General features: G+C 52.9%; 3 protein-coding genes across 3 annotated transcripts; all 3 read left to right on the top strand.

Annotated features, from left to right (window-relative positions):
* The first annotated feature begins 1,749 nt into the window (after positions 1-1,749).
* Positions 1,750-3,027, top strand: LOC100428894 (double homeobox protein 4C-like). Its single transcript, XM_078004350.1, has one exon. It carries the CDS (start codon positions 1,750-1,752, stop codon positions 3,025-3,027), a length of 1,278 nt encoding a protein of 425 aa, XP_077860476.1.
* A 5,239-nt stretch (positions 3,028-8,266) lies between these two features.
* LOC106996105 (double homeobox protein 4C-like) lies at positions 8,267-9,544 on the top strand. Its single transcript, XM_015129219.3, has one exon. It carries the CDS (start codon positions 8,267-8,269, stop codon positions 9,542-9,544), a length of 1,278 nt encoding a protein of 425 aa, XP_014984705.2.
* A 5,241-nt stretch (positions 9,545-14,785) lies between these two features.
* LOC144341261 (double homeobox protein 4C-like) lies at positions 14,786-16,063 on the top strand. The gene has a single exon (XM_078004349.1). It carries the CDS (start codon positions 14,786-14,788, stop codon positions 16,061-16,063), a length of 1,278 nt encoding a protein of 425 aa, XP_077860475.1.
* The last annotated feature ends 2,164 nt before the right edge of the window (positions 16,064-18,227 follow it).

Genomic DNA, 18,227 nt, shown 5'->3' with positions numbered 1-18,227 from the left:
CACCCATGCCTTCTTCAAAGCTATACTTTTTATGTGCTCCGGATCCATTATTCATAACCTGAACAACGAACAGGACATTCGAAAAATAGGAGGTCTGTTTAAAACACTGCCCCTCACCCCAACTTCCCTAGTTATTGGCAACCTAGCACTCACAGGAATGCCTTTCCTCACAGGCTTCTACTCCAAAGATCTCATTATCGAAGCCACAAATACGTCGTATACCAACGCCTGAGCCCTATTTATCACTCTCATCGCCACCTCCCTAACAAGCGCCTACAGTACTCGAACCATTCTCCTTACCCTAACAGGACAACCCCGCTTCCCAGCCCTAATAAACATCAACGAAAACAACCCCGCCCTACTAAACCCAATTAAATAGGCAGTATAACCACGGGATTCCTTATCACCAGTAATATCCCCCCTACCTCACTCCCCCAGCCAACAACACCCTTCTATCTCAAACTCTCAGCCCTAGACGCAACTGCTCTCGGTTTCCTAACAGCCCTAGACCTCGCCCTTATAACCAACAAACTAAAAGTGAAAAACCCATCACAAATACTCAAATTCTCCAACATACTAGGATACTTCCCCACCACGGTTCACCGTATGATCCCCTAGCAAAACCTACTTATAAGTCAAAACTTAGCCCTCCTCTTATTAGACTCAACATGGCTAGAAAAATCTATACCCGAAATAATCTCACAAACACATATTACCGCTTCCACAACTGTAACCACCCAGAGAGGCATAATCAAACTCTACTTCCTCTCTTTCCTCATCCCCCCTATCCTGACCCTACTTCTAATAATATAACCTATTACCCCGAGTAATCTCAATCACAATGTATACACCAACAAACAATGTTCAACCAGCAACCACCGCTAACCAACGCCCGTAATCATACAAGGCACCCGCACCAATACAGTCACCTCGAATTAACCCCGACCCCTCCCCCTCAAAAATCACCCAGTTACCCATATTATTGAAATTAACCACCACCACTTCTTCATCCAAACTTAAAACCCATAAAACCAGCCCTACCTCCATCATTAATCCTACCAAAGGACCCCCTAGAACCTCAAGCCCTGAGCCCCATGTCTCAGGATACTCTTCAATGGCCATTGCTGTAGTATAACCAAAGACAACTATTATACCCCCCAGATAAACTAAAAATATCATTAAACCCATATAAGCACCCCTCCCCAATTGAAAATAATCACACAACCAATCACACCACTAACAATTAACGCTAAACCCCCATAAATAGGAGAGGGCTTAGGAGAAAAACCTACAAACCCCATAACCAATAATACACTTAATGTCAATAAAACGTATGTCATTGCTTCCATATGGACTCCAACCATAACCAATGATACGAAAAACCATCGTTGTACCTCAACCACAAAAGCACCCATGATTCCACTACGCAAATCCAACCCAATCCTAAACATCATCAACCACTCCCCCCACCCCACTCCCCACTTCCGGGGCTTCTCCGGCCCCGCCCATACCCAGGCCACAGTGACCTGGGCCCTGTGGGTCCCGGCTTCCGAGGGCGGGCTTGCCCTGGGCTCCTCCGGCCTTCCTGAAGGGGTGGAGCCTGTGGGCCTTTATAAGGGCCGCTGGCCGGCTGGGCCGGCCTCCTGGCCGGACCTGCTCGCCGTGCACAGGCCGACTGAGGGGCACTGGAGCCCGCCGGCCTCTCTCTGCCCGTGTCTGTCCGCGAAATTCCGGCCAGGTCTCCCCGCGATGGCTCTCCCGACACCCGGCGACGGCGCCCTCCCGGCGGGAGCCCGAGGACGAGGACGGCGAAGGAGACTCGTTTGGACCCCGAGCCAGAGGGAGGCCCTGCGAGCCTGCTTTGAGCGGAACCCGTACCCGGGCATCGCCACCAGGGAAGAGCTGGCCCAGGCCATCGGCATTCCGGAGCCCAGGGTCCAGATTTGGTTTCAGAACGAGAGATCGCGCCAGCTGAGGCAGCACCGGCGGGAATCTCGGCCCTGGCCCGGGAAACGCGGCCCGCAAGAAGGCAGGCGAAAGCGGACCGCCGTCACCCGGTCCCAGACCGCCCTGCTCCTGCGAGCCTTCCAGCAGGATCGCTTTCCAGGCATCGCCACCCGGGAAGAACTGGCCAGAGAGACGGGCCTCCCGGAGTCCCGGATTCAGATTTGGTTTCAGAACCGGAGGGCCAGGCACCCAGGCCAGGGTGGCGGGGCACCGGCGCACGCAGGCGGCCCGGGCGACGCGGCCCCCGGCGGGTGTCCCCCCGCTCCCTCGCCGGTCGCCTTCACCCACACCGGGGCGTGGGCAACGGGGCTTCCCGCCCCCCACGTGCCCTGCGCGCCCTGGACTCTCCCACCGGGGGCTTTCGTGGGCCAGGGAGCAGGGGCCGTCGCCCCGCTGCAGCCCAGCCAGGCTGCGCAGGCAGCAGGGATCTCCCATCCCGCCCCGGCAGGCGGGGATTGGGATTTTTCCTACGCTGCCCTGGCGACTCCGGAAGGGGCGCTCTCCCACCCTCAGACTCCCCGGGGGTGGCCTCCGCGCCCGAGCCAATGGCGGGGGGATCGGGACCCGCAGCACCACAGCCTGCCGGGCCCTTGCTCGGTGGGACAGCCTGGGCCCGCTGGAGCTGAGCCGCAGGGCCAGGGTGTGCTGGCGCCGCCCACGTCCCAGGGGAGTCCGTGGTGGGGCTGGGGCCAGGGGCCCCAGGTCGCCGGGGCGGCGTGGGAGCCCCAAGTCGGGGCAGCTCCACCTCCGGGGCCCGCGCCCCCGGAGGCCTCCGCGGGGCAGGAGCAGATGCAAGCCATCCGGGCGCCCTCCCCGCCGCTCCAGGAGCCTGGGCGCTCGTCTGCACTCCCCTGCAGCCTGCTGGATGAGCTCCTGGAGACCCCCGAGTTTCTGCAGCAGGGGCAACCTTTGCTAGAAACGGAGGCCCCGACGGAGCTGCAGGACGTGGGAGAGCCCGCTTTGCTGGAACCGCTACTCCTCAGCGACGAGGAGTACCGGGCTCTGCTGGAGGAGCTTTAGGACGCGGGGTTGGGGACGGGATCGGGGGCGGGGCGGTGGCCTCCCTTTCGCGGTGAGCACCTGGCTCGGTGTGGAGAGGCCTGTTTTCCCTCCGGGCTGACCAGCCTGGCGTTCCTGCCTTCCCGGTCTGGGCGCGGCGGCGGCGGCCGGAGACTCCACACCGAGGAGAACTGAGCATCCATCCCGGGGATTCCAGAGCCGGCCCAGGTTCCCGGAGGGGGACCGTCTACTGCGCATGCGCGGCCGTGCGGGCAGCGGCCAAGGCTCTGGGAGCAGCCCCGGCAGAGCTCTCACGCTTTTCCACCACCCGACCCCCGCTTGATCCCCCACCCCACTGCCCAACACAGCGCGCGCGCGCGCGCCCGCGCACACGCACACACACCCCAAGACACCCACACAACCACACACCCACACACCCAAACACACCACCCCCACCCCCACCCCCACCCCCACCCCCACCCCCACCCCCACCACCACCGAAAGCACCACCACCGTGTTCTGCACTGGGCTGCCCTTGCCATAAAACTAGGAATAGCCCCCTTCCACTTTTGAGTCCCGGAAGTTACCCAAGGAACATCCCTAACTTCTGGCCTACTCCTCCTTACATGGCAAATACTAGCCCCCATCTCAATCATATACCAAATTCACCCATCAATCAACACCCATATCCTCCTAACTCTCTCTACCCTATCTATCACAGTAGGCAGCTGAGGAGGTCTCAACCAAACACAATTACGCAAAATCCTAGGATATTCTTCAATCACTCACATAGGCTGAATAATAAGAACACTAGTATATAACCCAACTATCACAATTCTTTACTTCACCATAGACATCATCCTAACAACTACCATATTCCTGACCCTCAACCTAAACTCAAACACCACCACCCTCATACTATCCCACACCTGAAACAAATCAACCTGTCTAGCACCACTAAGAGCATCCACCCTCCTATCCCTAGGGGGCTTACCCCCTCTAACCGGCTTCCTACCTACATGAATTACCGTTCAAGAACTCACAATAAACAATCACTTTCTCATCCCCTCTATCATAATTATCAGAACTCTGCTTAACCTGTATTTCTCTATACGCCTAATCTATACCATCTCCCTAACACTATTTCCTACATCCAACAACACAAAAATAATATGGCAATTCGAAAACACAAAACCTACACTCCTTATTCCCCCACTCGTCATTGCCTCTACCCTTTTACTACCAACCTCCGCCCTAATTTTGGCTATCCACTAGAAATTTAGGTTAAACAAGACCAAGAGCCTTCAAAGCCCTTAGTAAGTAAAAATACTTAATTTCTGAAGTACATAAGGACTGCAAACACCTACTCTGCATCAATTGAACGCAAATCAATTCCTTTAATTAAGCTAAGCCCTCACTAGATCAACGGGACTCGAACCCACAAAAATTTAGTGAACAGCTAAATACCCTAATCAACTGGCTTTGATCCACTTCTCCCGCCGCAGGGAAAAAAGGCGGGAGAAGCCCCGGCAGAAACTTTTAAAGCTGCTCCTTTGAACTTGCAATTCAATGTGAAAATCACCTCCGGGCTGGTCAAAGGAGGACTAGACCCCTGTCTTTAGGTTTACAGCCTAATGCTTACTCAGCCACTTTACCCTTCCCTTCTCTCTATCTCTACCTATGCTCATCAACCGTTGACTCTTTTCAACAAACCATAAGGACATTGGGACTCTATACCTACTATTTGGTGCATGAGCTGGAATCATAGGTACAGCTCTAAGCCTTCTTCTTCGAGCTGAACTAGGTCAACCCGGCAATCTACTAGGTAACGACCATATTTACAACGTTATTGTAACGGCCCATGCATTCATCATAATTTTATCCTTATCATTGCCCATGGACTCACCTCCTCCATCTATTTCTGCCTAGCTAACTCAAACTATGAACGTACCCACAGCCGTATCCTACTACTGTCCCGAGGACTTCAAACCCTACTCCCATTAATAACCTTTTGATGGTTCACAGCAAACCTTACTAATCTTGCCCTACCCCCCACTATCAACCTACTAGGTGAGCTCTTTGTAATCGCAGCCTCATTTTCCTGATCCCATATGACTATTGTACTAACAGGACTCAACATACTAATTACAGCCCTCTACTCTCTCCACATGTTCATCACAATGCAGCGAGGAACACTTACACATCATATAATCAACATAAAACCCCCCTTCACACGAGAAAATACGTTCGTATTTATACACCTCGCTCCAATCATTCTTCTATCCCTCAACCCCAATATCATTCTAGGGTTTGCTCCCTGTAAATATAGTTTAATCAAAACATTAGATTGTGAACCTAACTATGGAAGCTTATCACTTCTTATTTACCGAGAAAACCTGCAAGGACTGCTAATCCATGCCTCCGTACTTAAAATTACGGCTTTCTCAACTTTTAAAGGATAACTAACAGCTATCCATTGGCCTTAGGAGCCAAAAACATTGGTGCAACTCCAAATAAAAGTAACAATCATGTGTACCCCTGTTATAACAACAACCCTCGCCTCCCTAACTCTTCCAATTTTTGCCACCCTCATCAACCCTGACAAAACACGCTCATATCCAAATTATGTAAAAACAACTGTAACATATGCTTTTATTACTAGCCTTCTTCCAACACCTTTCTACATTTTCTTCAACCAAGAAACAACCATGTGAAGTTGACATTGAATAGCAGCCCAGACATTAGATCTAACACTAAGCTTTAAACTAGATTACTTTTCCATAATATTTATTCCAATCGCACTGTTCATCACCTGATCCATTATAGAATCCTCGCTGTGGTACATAAGCTCAGATCCAAACATTAACCAACTCTTCAAATATCTCCTTATCTTCCTCGCTGCCATACTAATTCCAGTTACTGCTAACAACCTTTTCCAACTCTTCATCGGTTGGGAAGGCGTAGGAATTATGTCCTTCCTCCTAATTAGCTGATGACACGCTCGAGCGGACGCCAACACAGCAGCCATCCAAGCAGTCCTATACAACCGTATTGGCGACATTGGTCTTATCCTAGCTATGACACGATTCCTCCTGCATTACAACTCATGAGGCTTCCAACAGATATTAGCCCTAAACTCCAACTCAAACCTCCTTCCACTAATAGGCCTTCTCCTAGCAGCAACAGGAAAATCAGCCCAATCTGGCCTTCACCCCTGACTGCCCTCTGCCATAGAAGGCCCAACTCCAGTCTCAGCTCTACTTCACTCCAGCACCATAGTTGTTGCCGGAGTATTCCTACTCACCCGTTTCCACCCTTTAATAGAAAACTATACACTAATCCGAAACCTCACATTATGCCTGGGAGCCATTACTACTCTATTCACAGCCATCTGTGCCCTCGCACAAAACGATATTTAAAAAATCGTGGCCTTCTCTACCTCAAGTCAACTAGGCCTAATAATAGTCACCATTGGTATTAACCAACCATACCTAGCATTCCTACACATCTGCACCCATGCCTTCTTCAAAGCTATACTTTTTATGTGCTCCGGATCCATTATTCATAACCTGAACAACGAACAGGACATTCGAAAAATAGGAGGTCTGTTTAAAACACTGCCCCTCACCCCAACTTCCCTAGTTATTGGCAACCTAGCACTCACAGGAATGCCTTTCCTCACAGGCTTCTACTCCAAAGATCTCATTATCGAAGCCACAAATACGTCGTATACCAACGCCTGAGCCCTATTTATCACTCTCATCGCCACCTCCCTAACAAGCGCCTACAGTACTCGAACCATTCTCCTTACCCTAACAGGACAACCCCGCTTCCCAGCCCTAATAAACATCAACGAAAACAACCCCGCCCTACTAAACCCAATTAAATAGGCAGTATAACCACGGGATTCCTTATCACCAGTAATATCCCCCCTACCTCACTCCCCCAGCCAACAACACCCTTCTATCTCAAACTCTCAGCCCTAGACGCAACTGCTCTCGGTTTCCTAACAGCCCTAGACCTCGCCCTTATAACCAACAAACTAAAAGTGAAAAACCCATCACAAATACTCAAATTCTCCAACATACTAGGATACTTCCCCACCACGGTTCACCGTATGATCCCCTAGCAAAACCTACTTATAAGTCAAAACTTAGCCCTCCTCTTATTAGACTCAACATGGCTAGAAAAATCTATACCCGAAATAATCTCACAAACACATATTACCGCTTCCACAACTGTAACCACCCAGAGAGGCATAATCAAACTCTACTTCCTCTCTTTCCTCATCCCCCCTATCCTGACCCTACTTCTAATAATATAACCTATTACCCCGAGTAATCTCAATCACAATGTATACACCAACAAACAATGTTCAACCAGCAACCACCGCTAACCAACGCCCGTAATCATACAAGGCACCCGCACCAATACAGTCACCTCGAATTAACCCCGACCCCTCCCCCTCAAAAATCACCCAGTTACCCATATTATTGAAATTAACCACCACCACTTCTTCATCCAAACTTAAAACCCATAAAACCAGCCCTACCTCCATCATTAATCCTACCAAAGGACCCCCTAGAACCTCAAGCCCTGAGCCCCATGTCTCAGGATACTCTTCAATGGCCATTGCTGTAGTATAACCAAAGACAACTATTATACCCCCCAGATAAACTAAAAATATCATTAAACCCATATAAGCACCCCTCCCCAATTGAAAATAATCACACAACCAATCACACCACTAACAATTAACGCTAAACCCCCATAAATAGGAGAGGGCTTAGGAGAAAAACCTACAAACCCCATAACCAATAATACACTTAATGTCAATAAAACGTATGTCATTGCTTCCATATGGACTCCAACCATAACCAATGATACGAAAAACCATCGTTGTACCTCAACCACAAAAGCACCCATGATTCCACTACGCAAATCCAACCCAATCCTAAACATCATCAACCACTCCCCCCACCCCACTCCCCACTTCCGGGGCTTCTCCGGCCCCGCCCATACCCAGGCCACAGTGACCTGGGCCCTGTGGGTCCCGGCTTCCGAGGGCGGGCTTGCCCTGGGCTCCTCCGGCCTTCCTGAAGGGGTGGAGCCTGTGGGCCTTTATAAGGGCCGCTGGCCGGCTGGGCCGGCCTCCTGGCCGGACCTGCTCGCCGTGCACAGGCCGACTGAGGGGCACTGGAGCCCGCCGGCCTCTCTCTGCCCGTGTCTGTCCGCGAAATTCCGGCCAGGTCTCCCCGCGATGGCTCTCCCGACACCCGGCGACGGCGCCCTCCCGGCGGGAGCCCGAGGACGAGGACGGCGAAGGAGACTCGTTTGGACCCCGAGCCAGAGGGAGGCCCTGCGAGCCTGCTTTGAGCGGAACCCGTACCCGGGCATCGCCACCAGGGAAGAGCTGGCCCAGGCCATCGGCATTCCGGAGCCCAGGGTCCAGATTTGGTTTCAGAACGAGAGATCGCGCCAGCTGAGGCAGCACCGGCGGGAATCTCGGCCCTGGCCCGGGAAACGCGGCCCGCAAGAAGGCAGGCGAAAGCGGACCGCCGTCACCCGGTCCCAGACCGCCCTGCTCCTGCGAGCCTTCCAGCAGGATCGCTTTCCAGGCATCGCCACCCGGGAAGAACTGGCCAGAGAGACGGGCCTCCCGGAGTCCCGGATTCAGATTTGGTTTCAGAACCGGAGGGCCAGGCACCCAGGCCAGGGTGGCGGGGCACCGGCGCACGCAGGCGGCCCGGGCGACGCGGCCCCCGGCGGGTGTCCCCCCGCTCCCTCGCCGGTCGCCTTCACCCACACCGGGGCGTGGGCAACGGGGCTTCCCGCCCCCCACGTGCCCTGCGCGCCCTGGACTCTCCCACCGGGGGCTTTCGTGGGCCAGGGAGCAGGGGCCGTCGCCCCGCTGCAGCCCAGCCAGGCTGCGCAGGCAGCAGGGATCTCCCATCCTGCCCCGGCAGGCGGGGATTGGGATTTTTCCTACGCTGCCCTGGCGACTCCGGAAGGGGCGCTCTCCCACCCTCAGACTCCCCGGGGGTGGCCTCCGCGCCCGAGCCAATGGCGGGGGGATCGGGACCCGCAGCACCACAGCCTGCCGGGCCCTTGCTCGGTGGGACAGCCTGGGCCCGCTGGAGCTGAGCCGCAGGGCCAGGGTGTGCTGGCGCCGCCCACGTCCCAGGGGAGTCCGTGGTGGGGCTGGGGCCAGGGGCCCCAGGTCGCCGGGGCGGCGTGGGAGCCCCAAGTCGGGGCAGCTCCACCTCCGGGGCCCGCGCCCCCGGAGGCCTCCGCGGGGCAGGAGCAGATGCAAGCCATCCGGGCGCCCTCCCCGCCGCTCCAGGAGCCTGGGCGCTCGTCTGCACTCCCCTGCAGCCTGCTGGATGAGCTCCTGGAGACCCCCGAGTTTCTGCAGCAGGGGCAACCTTTGCTAGAAACGGAGGCCCCGACGGAGCTGCAGGACGTGGGAGAGCCCGCTTTGCTGGAACCGCTACTCCTCAGCGACGAGGAGTACCGGGCTCTGCTGGAGGAGCTTTAGGACGCGGGGTTGGGGACGGGATCGGGGGCGGGGCGGTGGCCTCCCTTTCGCGGTGAGCACCTGGCTCGGTGTGGAGAGGCCTGTTTTCCCTCCGGGCTGACCAGCCTGGCGTTCCTGCCTTCCCGGTCTGGGCGCGGCGGCGGCGGCCGGAGACTCCACACCGAGGAGAACTGAGCATCCATCCCGGGGATTCCAGAGCCGGCCCAGGTTCCCGGAGGGGGACCGTCTACTGCGCATGCGCGGCCGTGCGGGCAGCGGCCAAGGCTCTGGGAGCAGCCCCGGCAGAGCTCTCACGCTTTTCCACCACCCGACCCCCGCTTGATCCCCCACCCCACTGCCCAACACAGCGCGCGCGCGCGCGCGCCCGCGCACACGCACACACACCCCAAGACACCCACACAACCACACACCCACACACCCAAACACACCACCCCCACCCCCACCCCCACCCCCACCCCCACCCCCACCCCCACCACCACCGAAAGCACCACCACCGTGTTCTGCACTGGGCTGCCCTTGCCATAAAACTAGGAATAGCCCCCTTCCACTTTTGAGTCCCGGAAGTTACCCAAGGAACATCCCTAACTTCTGGCCTACTCCTCCTTACATGGCAAATACTAGCCCCCATCTCAATCATATACCAAATTCACCCATCAATCAACACCCATATCCTCCTAACTCTCTCTACCCTATCTATCACAGTAGGCAGCTGAGGAGGTCTCAACCAAACACAATTACGCAAAATCCTAGGATATTCTTCAATCACTCACATAGGCTGAATAATAAGAACACTAGTATATAACCCAACTATCACAATTCTTTACTTCACCATAGACATCATCCTAACAACTACCATATTCCTGACCCTCAACCTAAACTCAAACACCACCACCCTCATACTATCCCACACCTGAAACAAATCAACCTGTCTAGCACCACTAAGAGCATCCACCCTCCTATCCCTAGGGGGCTTACCCCCTCTAACCGGCTTCCTACCTACATGAATTACCGTTCAAGAACTCACAATAAACAATCACTTTCTCATCCCCTCTATCATAATTATCAGAACTCTGCTTAACCTGTATTTCTCTATACGCCTAATCTATACCATCTCCCTAACACTATTTCCTACATCCAACAACACAAAAATAATATGGCAATTCGAAAACACAAAACCTACACTCCTTATTCCCCCACTCGTCATTGCCTCTACCCTTTTACTACCAACCTCCGCCCTAATTTTGGCTATCCACTAGAAATTTAGGTTAAACAAGACCAAGAGCCTTCAAAGCCCTTAGTAAGTAAAAATACTTAATTTCTGAAGTACATAAGGACTGCAAACACCTACTCTGCATCAATTGAACGCAAATCAATTCCTTTAATTAAGCTAAGCCCTCACTAGATCAACGGGACTCGAACCCACAAAAATTTAGTGAACAGCTAAATACCCTAATCAACTGGCTTTGATCCACTTCTCCCGCCGCAGGGAAAAAAGGCGGGAGAAGCCCCGGCAGAAACTTTTAAAGCTGCTCCTTTGAACTTGCAATTCAATGTGAAAATCACCTCCGGGCTGGTCAAAGGAGGACTAGACCCCTGTCTTTAGGTTTACAGCCTAATGCTTACTCAGCCACTTTACCCTTCCCTTCTCTCTATCTCTACCTATGCTCATCAACCGTTGACTCTTTTCAACAAACCATAAGGACATTGGGACTCTATACCTACTATTTGGTGCATGAGCTGGAATCATAGGTACAGCTCTAAGCCTTCTTCTTCGAGCTGAACTAGGTCAACCCGGCAATCTACTAGGTAACGACCATATTTACAACGTTATTGTAACGGCCCATGCATTCATCATAATTTTATCCTTATCATTGCCCATGGACTCACCTCCTCCATCTATTTCTGCCTAGCTAACTCAAACTATGAACGTACCCACAGCCGTATCCTACTACTGTCCCGAGGACTTCAAACCCTACTCCCATTAATAACCTTTTGATGGTTCACAGCAAACCTTACTAATCTTGCCCTACCCCCCACTATCAACCTACTAGGTGAGCTCTTTGTAATCGCAGCCTCATTTTCCTGATCCCATATGACTATTGTACTAACAGGACTCAACATACTAATTACAGCCCTCTACTCTCTCCACATGTTCATCACAATGCAGCGAGGAACACTTACACATCATATAATCAACATAAAACCCCCCTTCACACGAGAAAATACGTTCGTATTTATACACCTCGCTCCAATCATTCTTCTATCCCTCAACCCCAATATCATTCTAGGGTTTGCTCCCTGTAAATATAGTTTAATCAAAACATTAGATTGTGAACCTAACTATGGAAGCTTATCACTTCTTATTTACCGAGAAAACCTGCAAGGACTGCTAATCCATGCCTCCGTACTTAAAATTACGGCTTTCTCAACTTTTAAAGGATAACTAACAGCTATCCATTGGCCTTAGGAGCCAAAAACATTGGTGCAACTCCAAATAAAAGTAACAATCATGTGTACCCCTGTTATAACAACAACCCTCGCCTCCCTAACTCTTCCAATTTTTGCCACCCTCATCAACCCTGACAAAACACGCTCATATCCAAATTATGTAAAAACAACTGTAACATATGCTTTTATTACTAGCCTTCTTCCAACACCTTTCTACATTTTCTTCAACCAAGAAACAACCATGTGAAGTTGACATTGAATAGCAGCCCAGACATTAGATCTAACACTAAGCTTTAAACTAGATTACTTTTCCATAATATTTATTCCAATCGCACTGTTCATCACCTGATCCATTATAGAATCCTCGCTGTGGTACATAAGCTCAGATCCAAACATTAACCAACTCTTCAAATATCTCCTTATCTTCCTCGCTGCCATACTAATTCCAGTTACTGCTAACAACCTTTTCCAACTCTTCATCGGTTGGGAAGGCGTAGGAATTATGTCCTTCCTCCTAATTAGCTGATGACACGCTCGAGCGGACGCCAACACAGCAGCCATCCAAGCAGTCCTATACAACCGTATTGGCGACATTGGTCTTATCCTAGCTATGACACGATTCCTCCTGCATTACAACTCATGAGGCTTCCAACAGATATTAGCCCTAAACTCCAACTCAAACCTCCTTCCACTAATAGGCCTTCTCCTAGCAGCAACAGGAAAATCAGCCCAATCTGGCCTTCACCCCTGACTGCCCTCTGCCATAGAAGGCCCAACTCCAGTCTCAGCTCTACTTCACTCCAGCACCATAGTTGTTGCCGGAGTATTCCTACTCACCCGTTTCCACCCTTTAATAGAAAACTATACACTAATCCGAAACCTCACATTATGCCTGGGAGCCATTACTACTCTATTCACAGCCATCTGTGCCCTCGCACAAAACGATATTTAAAAAATCGTGGCCTTCTCTACCTCAAGTCAACTAGGCCTAATAATAGTCACCATTGGTATTAACCAACCATACCTAGCATTCCTACACATCTGCACCCATGCCTTCTTCAAAGCTATACTTTTTATGTGCTCCGGATCCATTATTCATAACCTGAACAACGAACAGGACATTCGAAAAATAGGAGGTCTGTTTAAAACACTGCCCCTCACCCCAACTTCCCTAGTTATTGGCAACCTAGCACTCACAGGAATGCCTTTCCTCACAGGCTTCTACTCCAAAGATCTCATTATCGAAGCCACAAATACGTCGTATACCAACGCCTGAGCCCTATTTATCACTCTCATCGCCACCTCCCTAACAAGCGCCTACAGTACTCGAACCATTCTCCTTACCCTAACAGGACAACCCCGCTTCCCAGCCCTAATAAACATCAACGAAAACAACCCCGCCCTACTAAACCCAATTAAATAGGCAGTATAACCACGGGATTCCTTATCACCAGTAATATCCCCCCTACCTCACTCCCCCAGCCAACAACACCCTTCTATCTCAAACTCTCAGCCCTAGACGCAACTGCTCTCGGTTTCCTAACAGCCCTAGACCTCGCCCTTATAACCAACAAACTAAAAGTGAAAAACCCATCACAAATACTCAAATTCTCCAACATACTAGGATACTTCCCCACCACGGTTCACCGTATGATCCCCTAGCAAAACCTACTTATAAGTCAAAACTTAGCCCTCCTCTTATTAGACTCAACATGGCTAGAAAAATCTATACCCGAAATAATCTCACAAACACATATTACCGCTTCCACAACTGTAACCACCCAGAGAGGCATAATCAAACTCTACTTCCTCTCTTTCCTCATCCCCCCTATCCTGACCCTACTTCTAATAATATAACCTATTACCCCGAGTAATCTCAATCACAATGTATACACCAACAAACAATGTTCAACCAGCAACCACCGCTAACCAACGCCCGTAATCATACAAGGCACCCGCACCAATACAGTCACCTCGAATTAACCCCGACCCCTCCCCCTCAAAAATCACCCAGTTACCCATATTATTGAAATTAACCACCACCACTTCTTCATCCAAACTTAAAACCCATAAAACCAGCCCTACCTCCATCATTAATCCTACCAAAGGACCCCCTAGAACCTCAAGCCCTGAGCCCCATGTCTCAGGATACTCTTCAATGGCCATTGCTGTAGTATAACCAAAGACAACTATTATACCCCCCAGATAAACTAAAAATATCATTAAACCCATATAAGCACCCCTCCCCAATTGAAAATAATCACACAACCAATCACACCACTAACAATTAACGCTAAACCCCCATAAATAGGAGAGGGCTTAGGAGAAAAACCTACAAACCCCATAACCAATAATACACTTAATGTCAATAAAACGTATGTCATTGCTTCCATATGGACTCCAACCATAACCAATGATACGAAAAACCATCGTTGTACCTCAACCACAAAAGCACCCATGATTCCACTACGCAAATCCAACCCAATCCTAAACATCATCAACCACTCCCCCCACCCCACTCCCCACTTCCGGGGCTTCTCCGGCCCCGCCCATACCCAGGCCACAGTGACCTGGGCCCTGTGGGTCCCGGCTTCCGAGGGCGGGCTTGCCCTGGGCTCCTCCGGCCTTCCTGAAGGGGTGGAGCCTGTGGGCCTTTATAAGGGCCGCTGGCCGGCTGGGCCGGCCTCCTGGCCGGACCTGCTCGCCGTGCACAGGCCGACTGAGGGGCACTGGAGCCCGCCGGCCTCTCTCTGCCCGTGTCTGTCCGCGAAATTCCGGCCAGGTCTCCCCGCGATGGCTCTCCCGACACCCGGCGACGGCGCCCTCCCGGCGGGAGCCCGAGGACGAGGACGGCGAAGGAGACTCGTTTGGACCCCGAGCCAGAGGGAGGCCCTGCGAGCCTGCTTTGAGCGGAACCCGTACCCGGGCATCGCCACCAGGGAAGAGCTGGCCCAGGCCATCGGCATTCCGGAGCCCAGGGTCCAGATTTGGTTTCAGAACGAGAGATCGCGCCAGCTGAGGCAGCACCGGCGGGAATCTCGGCCCTGGCCCGGGAAACGCGGCCCGCAAGAAGGCAGGCGAAAGCGGACCGCCGTCACCCGGTCCCAGACCGCCCTGCTCCTGCGAGCCTTCCAGCAGGATCGCTTTCCAGGCATCGCCACCCGGGAAGAACTGGCCAGAGAGACGGGCCTCCCGGAGTCCCGGATTCAGATTTGGTTTCAGAACCGGAGGGCCAGGCACCCAGGCCAGGGTGGCGGGGCACCGGCGCACGCAGGCGGCCCGGGCGACGCGGCCCCCGGCGGGTGTCCCCCCGCTCCCTCGCCGGTCGCCTTCACCCACACCGGGGCGTGGGCAACGGGGCTTCCCGCCCCCCACGTGCCCTGCGCGCCCTGGACTCTCCCACCGGGGGCTTTCGTGGGCCAGGGAGCAGGGGCCGTCGCCCCGCTGCAGCCCAGCCAGGCTGCGCAGGCAGCAGGGATCTCCCATCCCGCCCCGGCAGGCGGGGATTGGGATTTTTCCTACGCTGCCCTGGCGACTCCGGAAGGGGCGCTCTCCCACCCTCAGACTCCCCGGGGGTGGCCTCCGCGCCCGAGCCAATGGCGGGGGGATCGGGACCCGCAGCACCACAGCCTGCCGGGCCCTTGCTCGGTGGGACAGCCTGGGCCCGCTGGAGCTGAGCCGCAGGGCCAGGGTGTGCTGGCGCCGCCCACGTCCCAGGGGAGTCCGTGGTGGGGCTGGGGCCAGGGGCCCCAGGTCGCCGGGGCGGCGTGGGAGCCCCAAGTCGGGGCAGCTCCACCTCCGGGGCCCGCGCCCCCGGAGGCCTCCGCGGGGCAGGAGCAGATGCAAGCCATCCGGGCGCCCTCCCCGCCGCTCCAGGAGCCTGGGCGCTCGTCTGCACTCCCCTGCAGCCTGCTGGATGAGCTCCTGGAGACCCCCGAGTTTCTGCAGCAGGGGCAACCTTTGCTAGAAACGGAGGCCCCGACGGAGCTGCAGGACGTGGGAGAGCCCGCTTTGCTGGAACCGCTACTCCTCAGCGACGAGGAGTACCGGGCTCTGCTGGAGGAGCTTTAGGACGCGGGGTTGGGGACGGGATCGGGGGCGGGGCGGTGGCCTCCCTTTCGCGGTGAGCACCTGGCTCGGTGTGGAGAGGCCTGTTTTCCCTCCGGGCTGACCAGCCTGGCGTTCCTGCCTTCCCGGTCTGGGCGCGGCGGCGGCGGCCGGAGACTCCACACCGAGGAGAACTGAGCATCCATCCCGGGGATTCCAGAGCCGGCCCAGGTTCCCGGAGGGGGACCGTCTACTGCGCATGCGCGGCCGTGCGGGCAGCGGCCAAGGCTCTGGGAGCAGCCCCGGCAGAGCTCTCACGCTTTTCCACCACCCGACCCCCGCTTGATCCCCCACCCCACTGCCCAACACAGCGCGCGCGCGCGCGCGCCCGCGCACACGCACACACACCCCAAGACACCCACACAACCACACACCCACACACCCAAACACACCACCCCCACCCCCACCCCCACCCCCACCCCCACCCCCACCCCCACCACCACCGAAAGCACCACCACCGTGTTCTGCACTGGGCTGCCCTTGCCATAAAACTAGGAATAGCCCCCTTCCACTTTTGAGTCCCAGAAGTTACCCAAGGAACATCCCTAACTTCTGGCCTACTCCTCCTTACATGGCAAATACTAGCCCCCATCTCAATCATATACCAAATTCACCCATCAATCAACACCCATATCCTCCTAACTCTCTCTACCCTATCTATCACAGTAGGCAGCTGAGGAGGTCTCAACCAAACACAATTACGCAAAATCCTAGGATATTCTTCAATCACTCACATAGGCTGAATAATAAGAACACTAGTATATAACCCAACTATCACAATTCTTTACTTCACCATAGACATCATCCTAACAACTACCATATTCCTGACCCTCAACCTAAACTCAAACACCACCACCCTCATACTATCCCACACCTGAAACAAATCAACCTGTCTAGCACCACTAAGAGCATCCACCCTCCTATCCCTAGGGGGCTTACCCCCTCTAACCGGCTTCCTACCTACATGAATTACCGTTCAAGAACTCACAATAAACAATCACTTTCTCATCCCCTCTATCATAATTATCAGAACTCTGCTTAACCTGTATTTCTCTATACGCCTAATCTATACCATCTCCCTAACACTATTTCCTACATCCAACAACACAAAAATAATATGGCAATTCGAAAACACAAAACCTACACTCCTTATTCCCCCACTCGTCATTGCCTCTACCCTTTTACTACCAACCTCCGCCCTAATTTTGGCTATCCACTAGAAATTTAGGTTAAACAAGACCAAGAGCCTTCAAAGCCCTTAGTAAGTAAAAATACTTAATTTCTGAAGTACATAAGGACTGCAAACACCTACTCTGCATCAATTGAACGCAAATCAATTCCTTTAATTAAGCTAAGCCCTCACTAGATCAACGGGACTCGAACCCACAAAAATTTAGTGAACAGCTAAATACCCTAATCAACTGGCTTTGATCCACTTCTCCCGCCGCAGGGAAAAAAGGCGGGAGAAGCCCCGGCAGAAACTTTTAAAGCTGCTCCTTTGAACTTGCAATTCAATGTGAAAATCACCTCCGGGCTGGTCAAAGGAGGACTAGACCCCTGTCTTTAGGTTTACAGCCTAATGCTTACTCAGCCACTTTACCCTTCCCTTCTCTCTATCTCTACCTATGCTCATCAACCGTTGACTCTTTTCAACAAACCATAAGGACATTGGGACTCTATACCTACTATTTGGTGCATGAGCTGGAATCATAGGTACAGCTCTAAGCCTTCTTCTTCGAGCTGAACTAGGTCAACCCGGCAATCTACTAGGTAACGACCATATTTACAACGTTATTGTAACGGCCCATGCATTCATCATAATTTTATCCTTATCATTGCCCATGGACTCACCTCCTCCATCTATTTCTGCCTAGCTAACTCAAACTATGAACGTACCCACAGCCGTATCCTACTACTGTCCCGAGGACTTCAAACCCTACTCCCATTAATAACCTTTTGATGGTTCACAGCAAACCTTACTAATCTTGCCCTACCCCCCACTATCAACCTACTAGGTGAGCTCTTTGTAATCGCAGCCTCATTTTCCTGATCCCATATGACTATTGTACTAACAGGACTCAACATACTAATTACAGCCCTCTACTCTCTCCACATGTTCATCACAATG

Source organism: Macaca mulatta, chromosome 6, assembly GCF_049350105.2.
Source record: "Macaca mulatta isolate MMU2019108-1 chromosome 6, T2T-MMU8v2.0, whole genome shotgun sequence".
Taxonomy (NCBI): Eukaryota; Metazoa; Chordata; class Mammalia; order Primates; family Cercopithecidae; genus Macaca; species Macaca mulatta.
The sequence above is the reverse complement of the archived record's forward strand: the minus strand, read 5'-3'. Positions and strand labels throughout refer to the sequence as shown.

What these genes read in the sequence shown, in the direction of transcription:
- LOC100428894 (XM_078004350.1), top strand. Translation starts at nt 1,750, where the DNA reads ATGGCTCTCCCGACACCCGGCGACGGCGCCCTCCCGGCGGGAGCCCGA.
- LOC106996105 (XM_015129219.3), top strand. Translation starts at nt 8,267, where the DNA reads ATGGCTCTCCCGACACCCGGCGACGGCGCCCTCCCGGCGGGAGCCCGA.
- LOC144341261 (XM_078004349.1), top strand. Translation starts at nt 14,786, where the DNA reads ATGGCTCTCCCGACACCCGGCGACGGCGCCCTCCCGGCGGGAGCCCGA.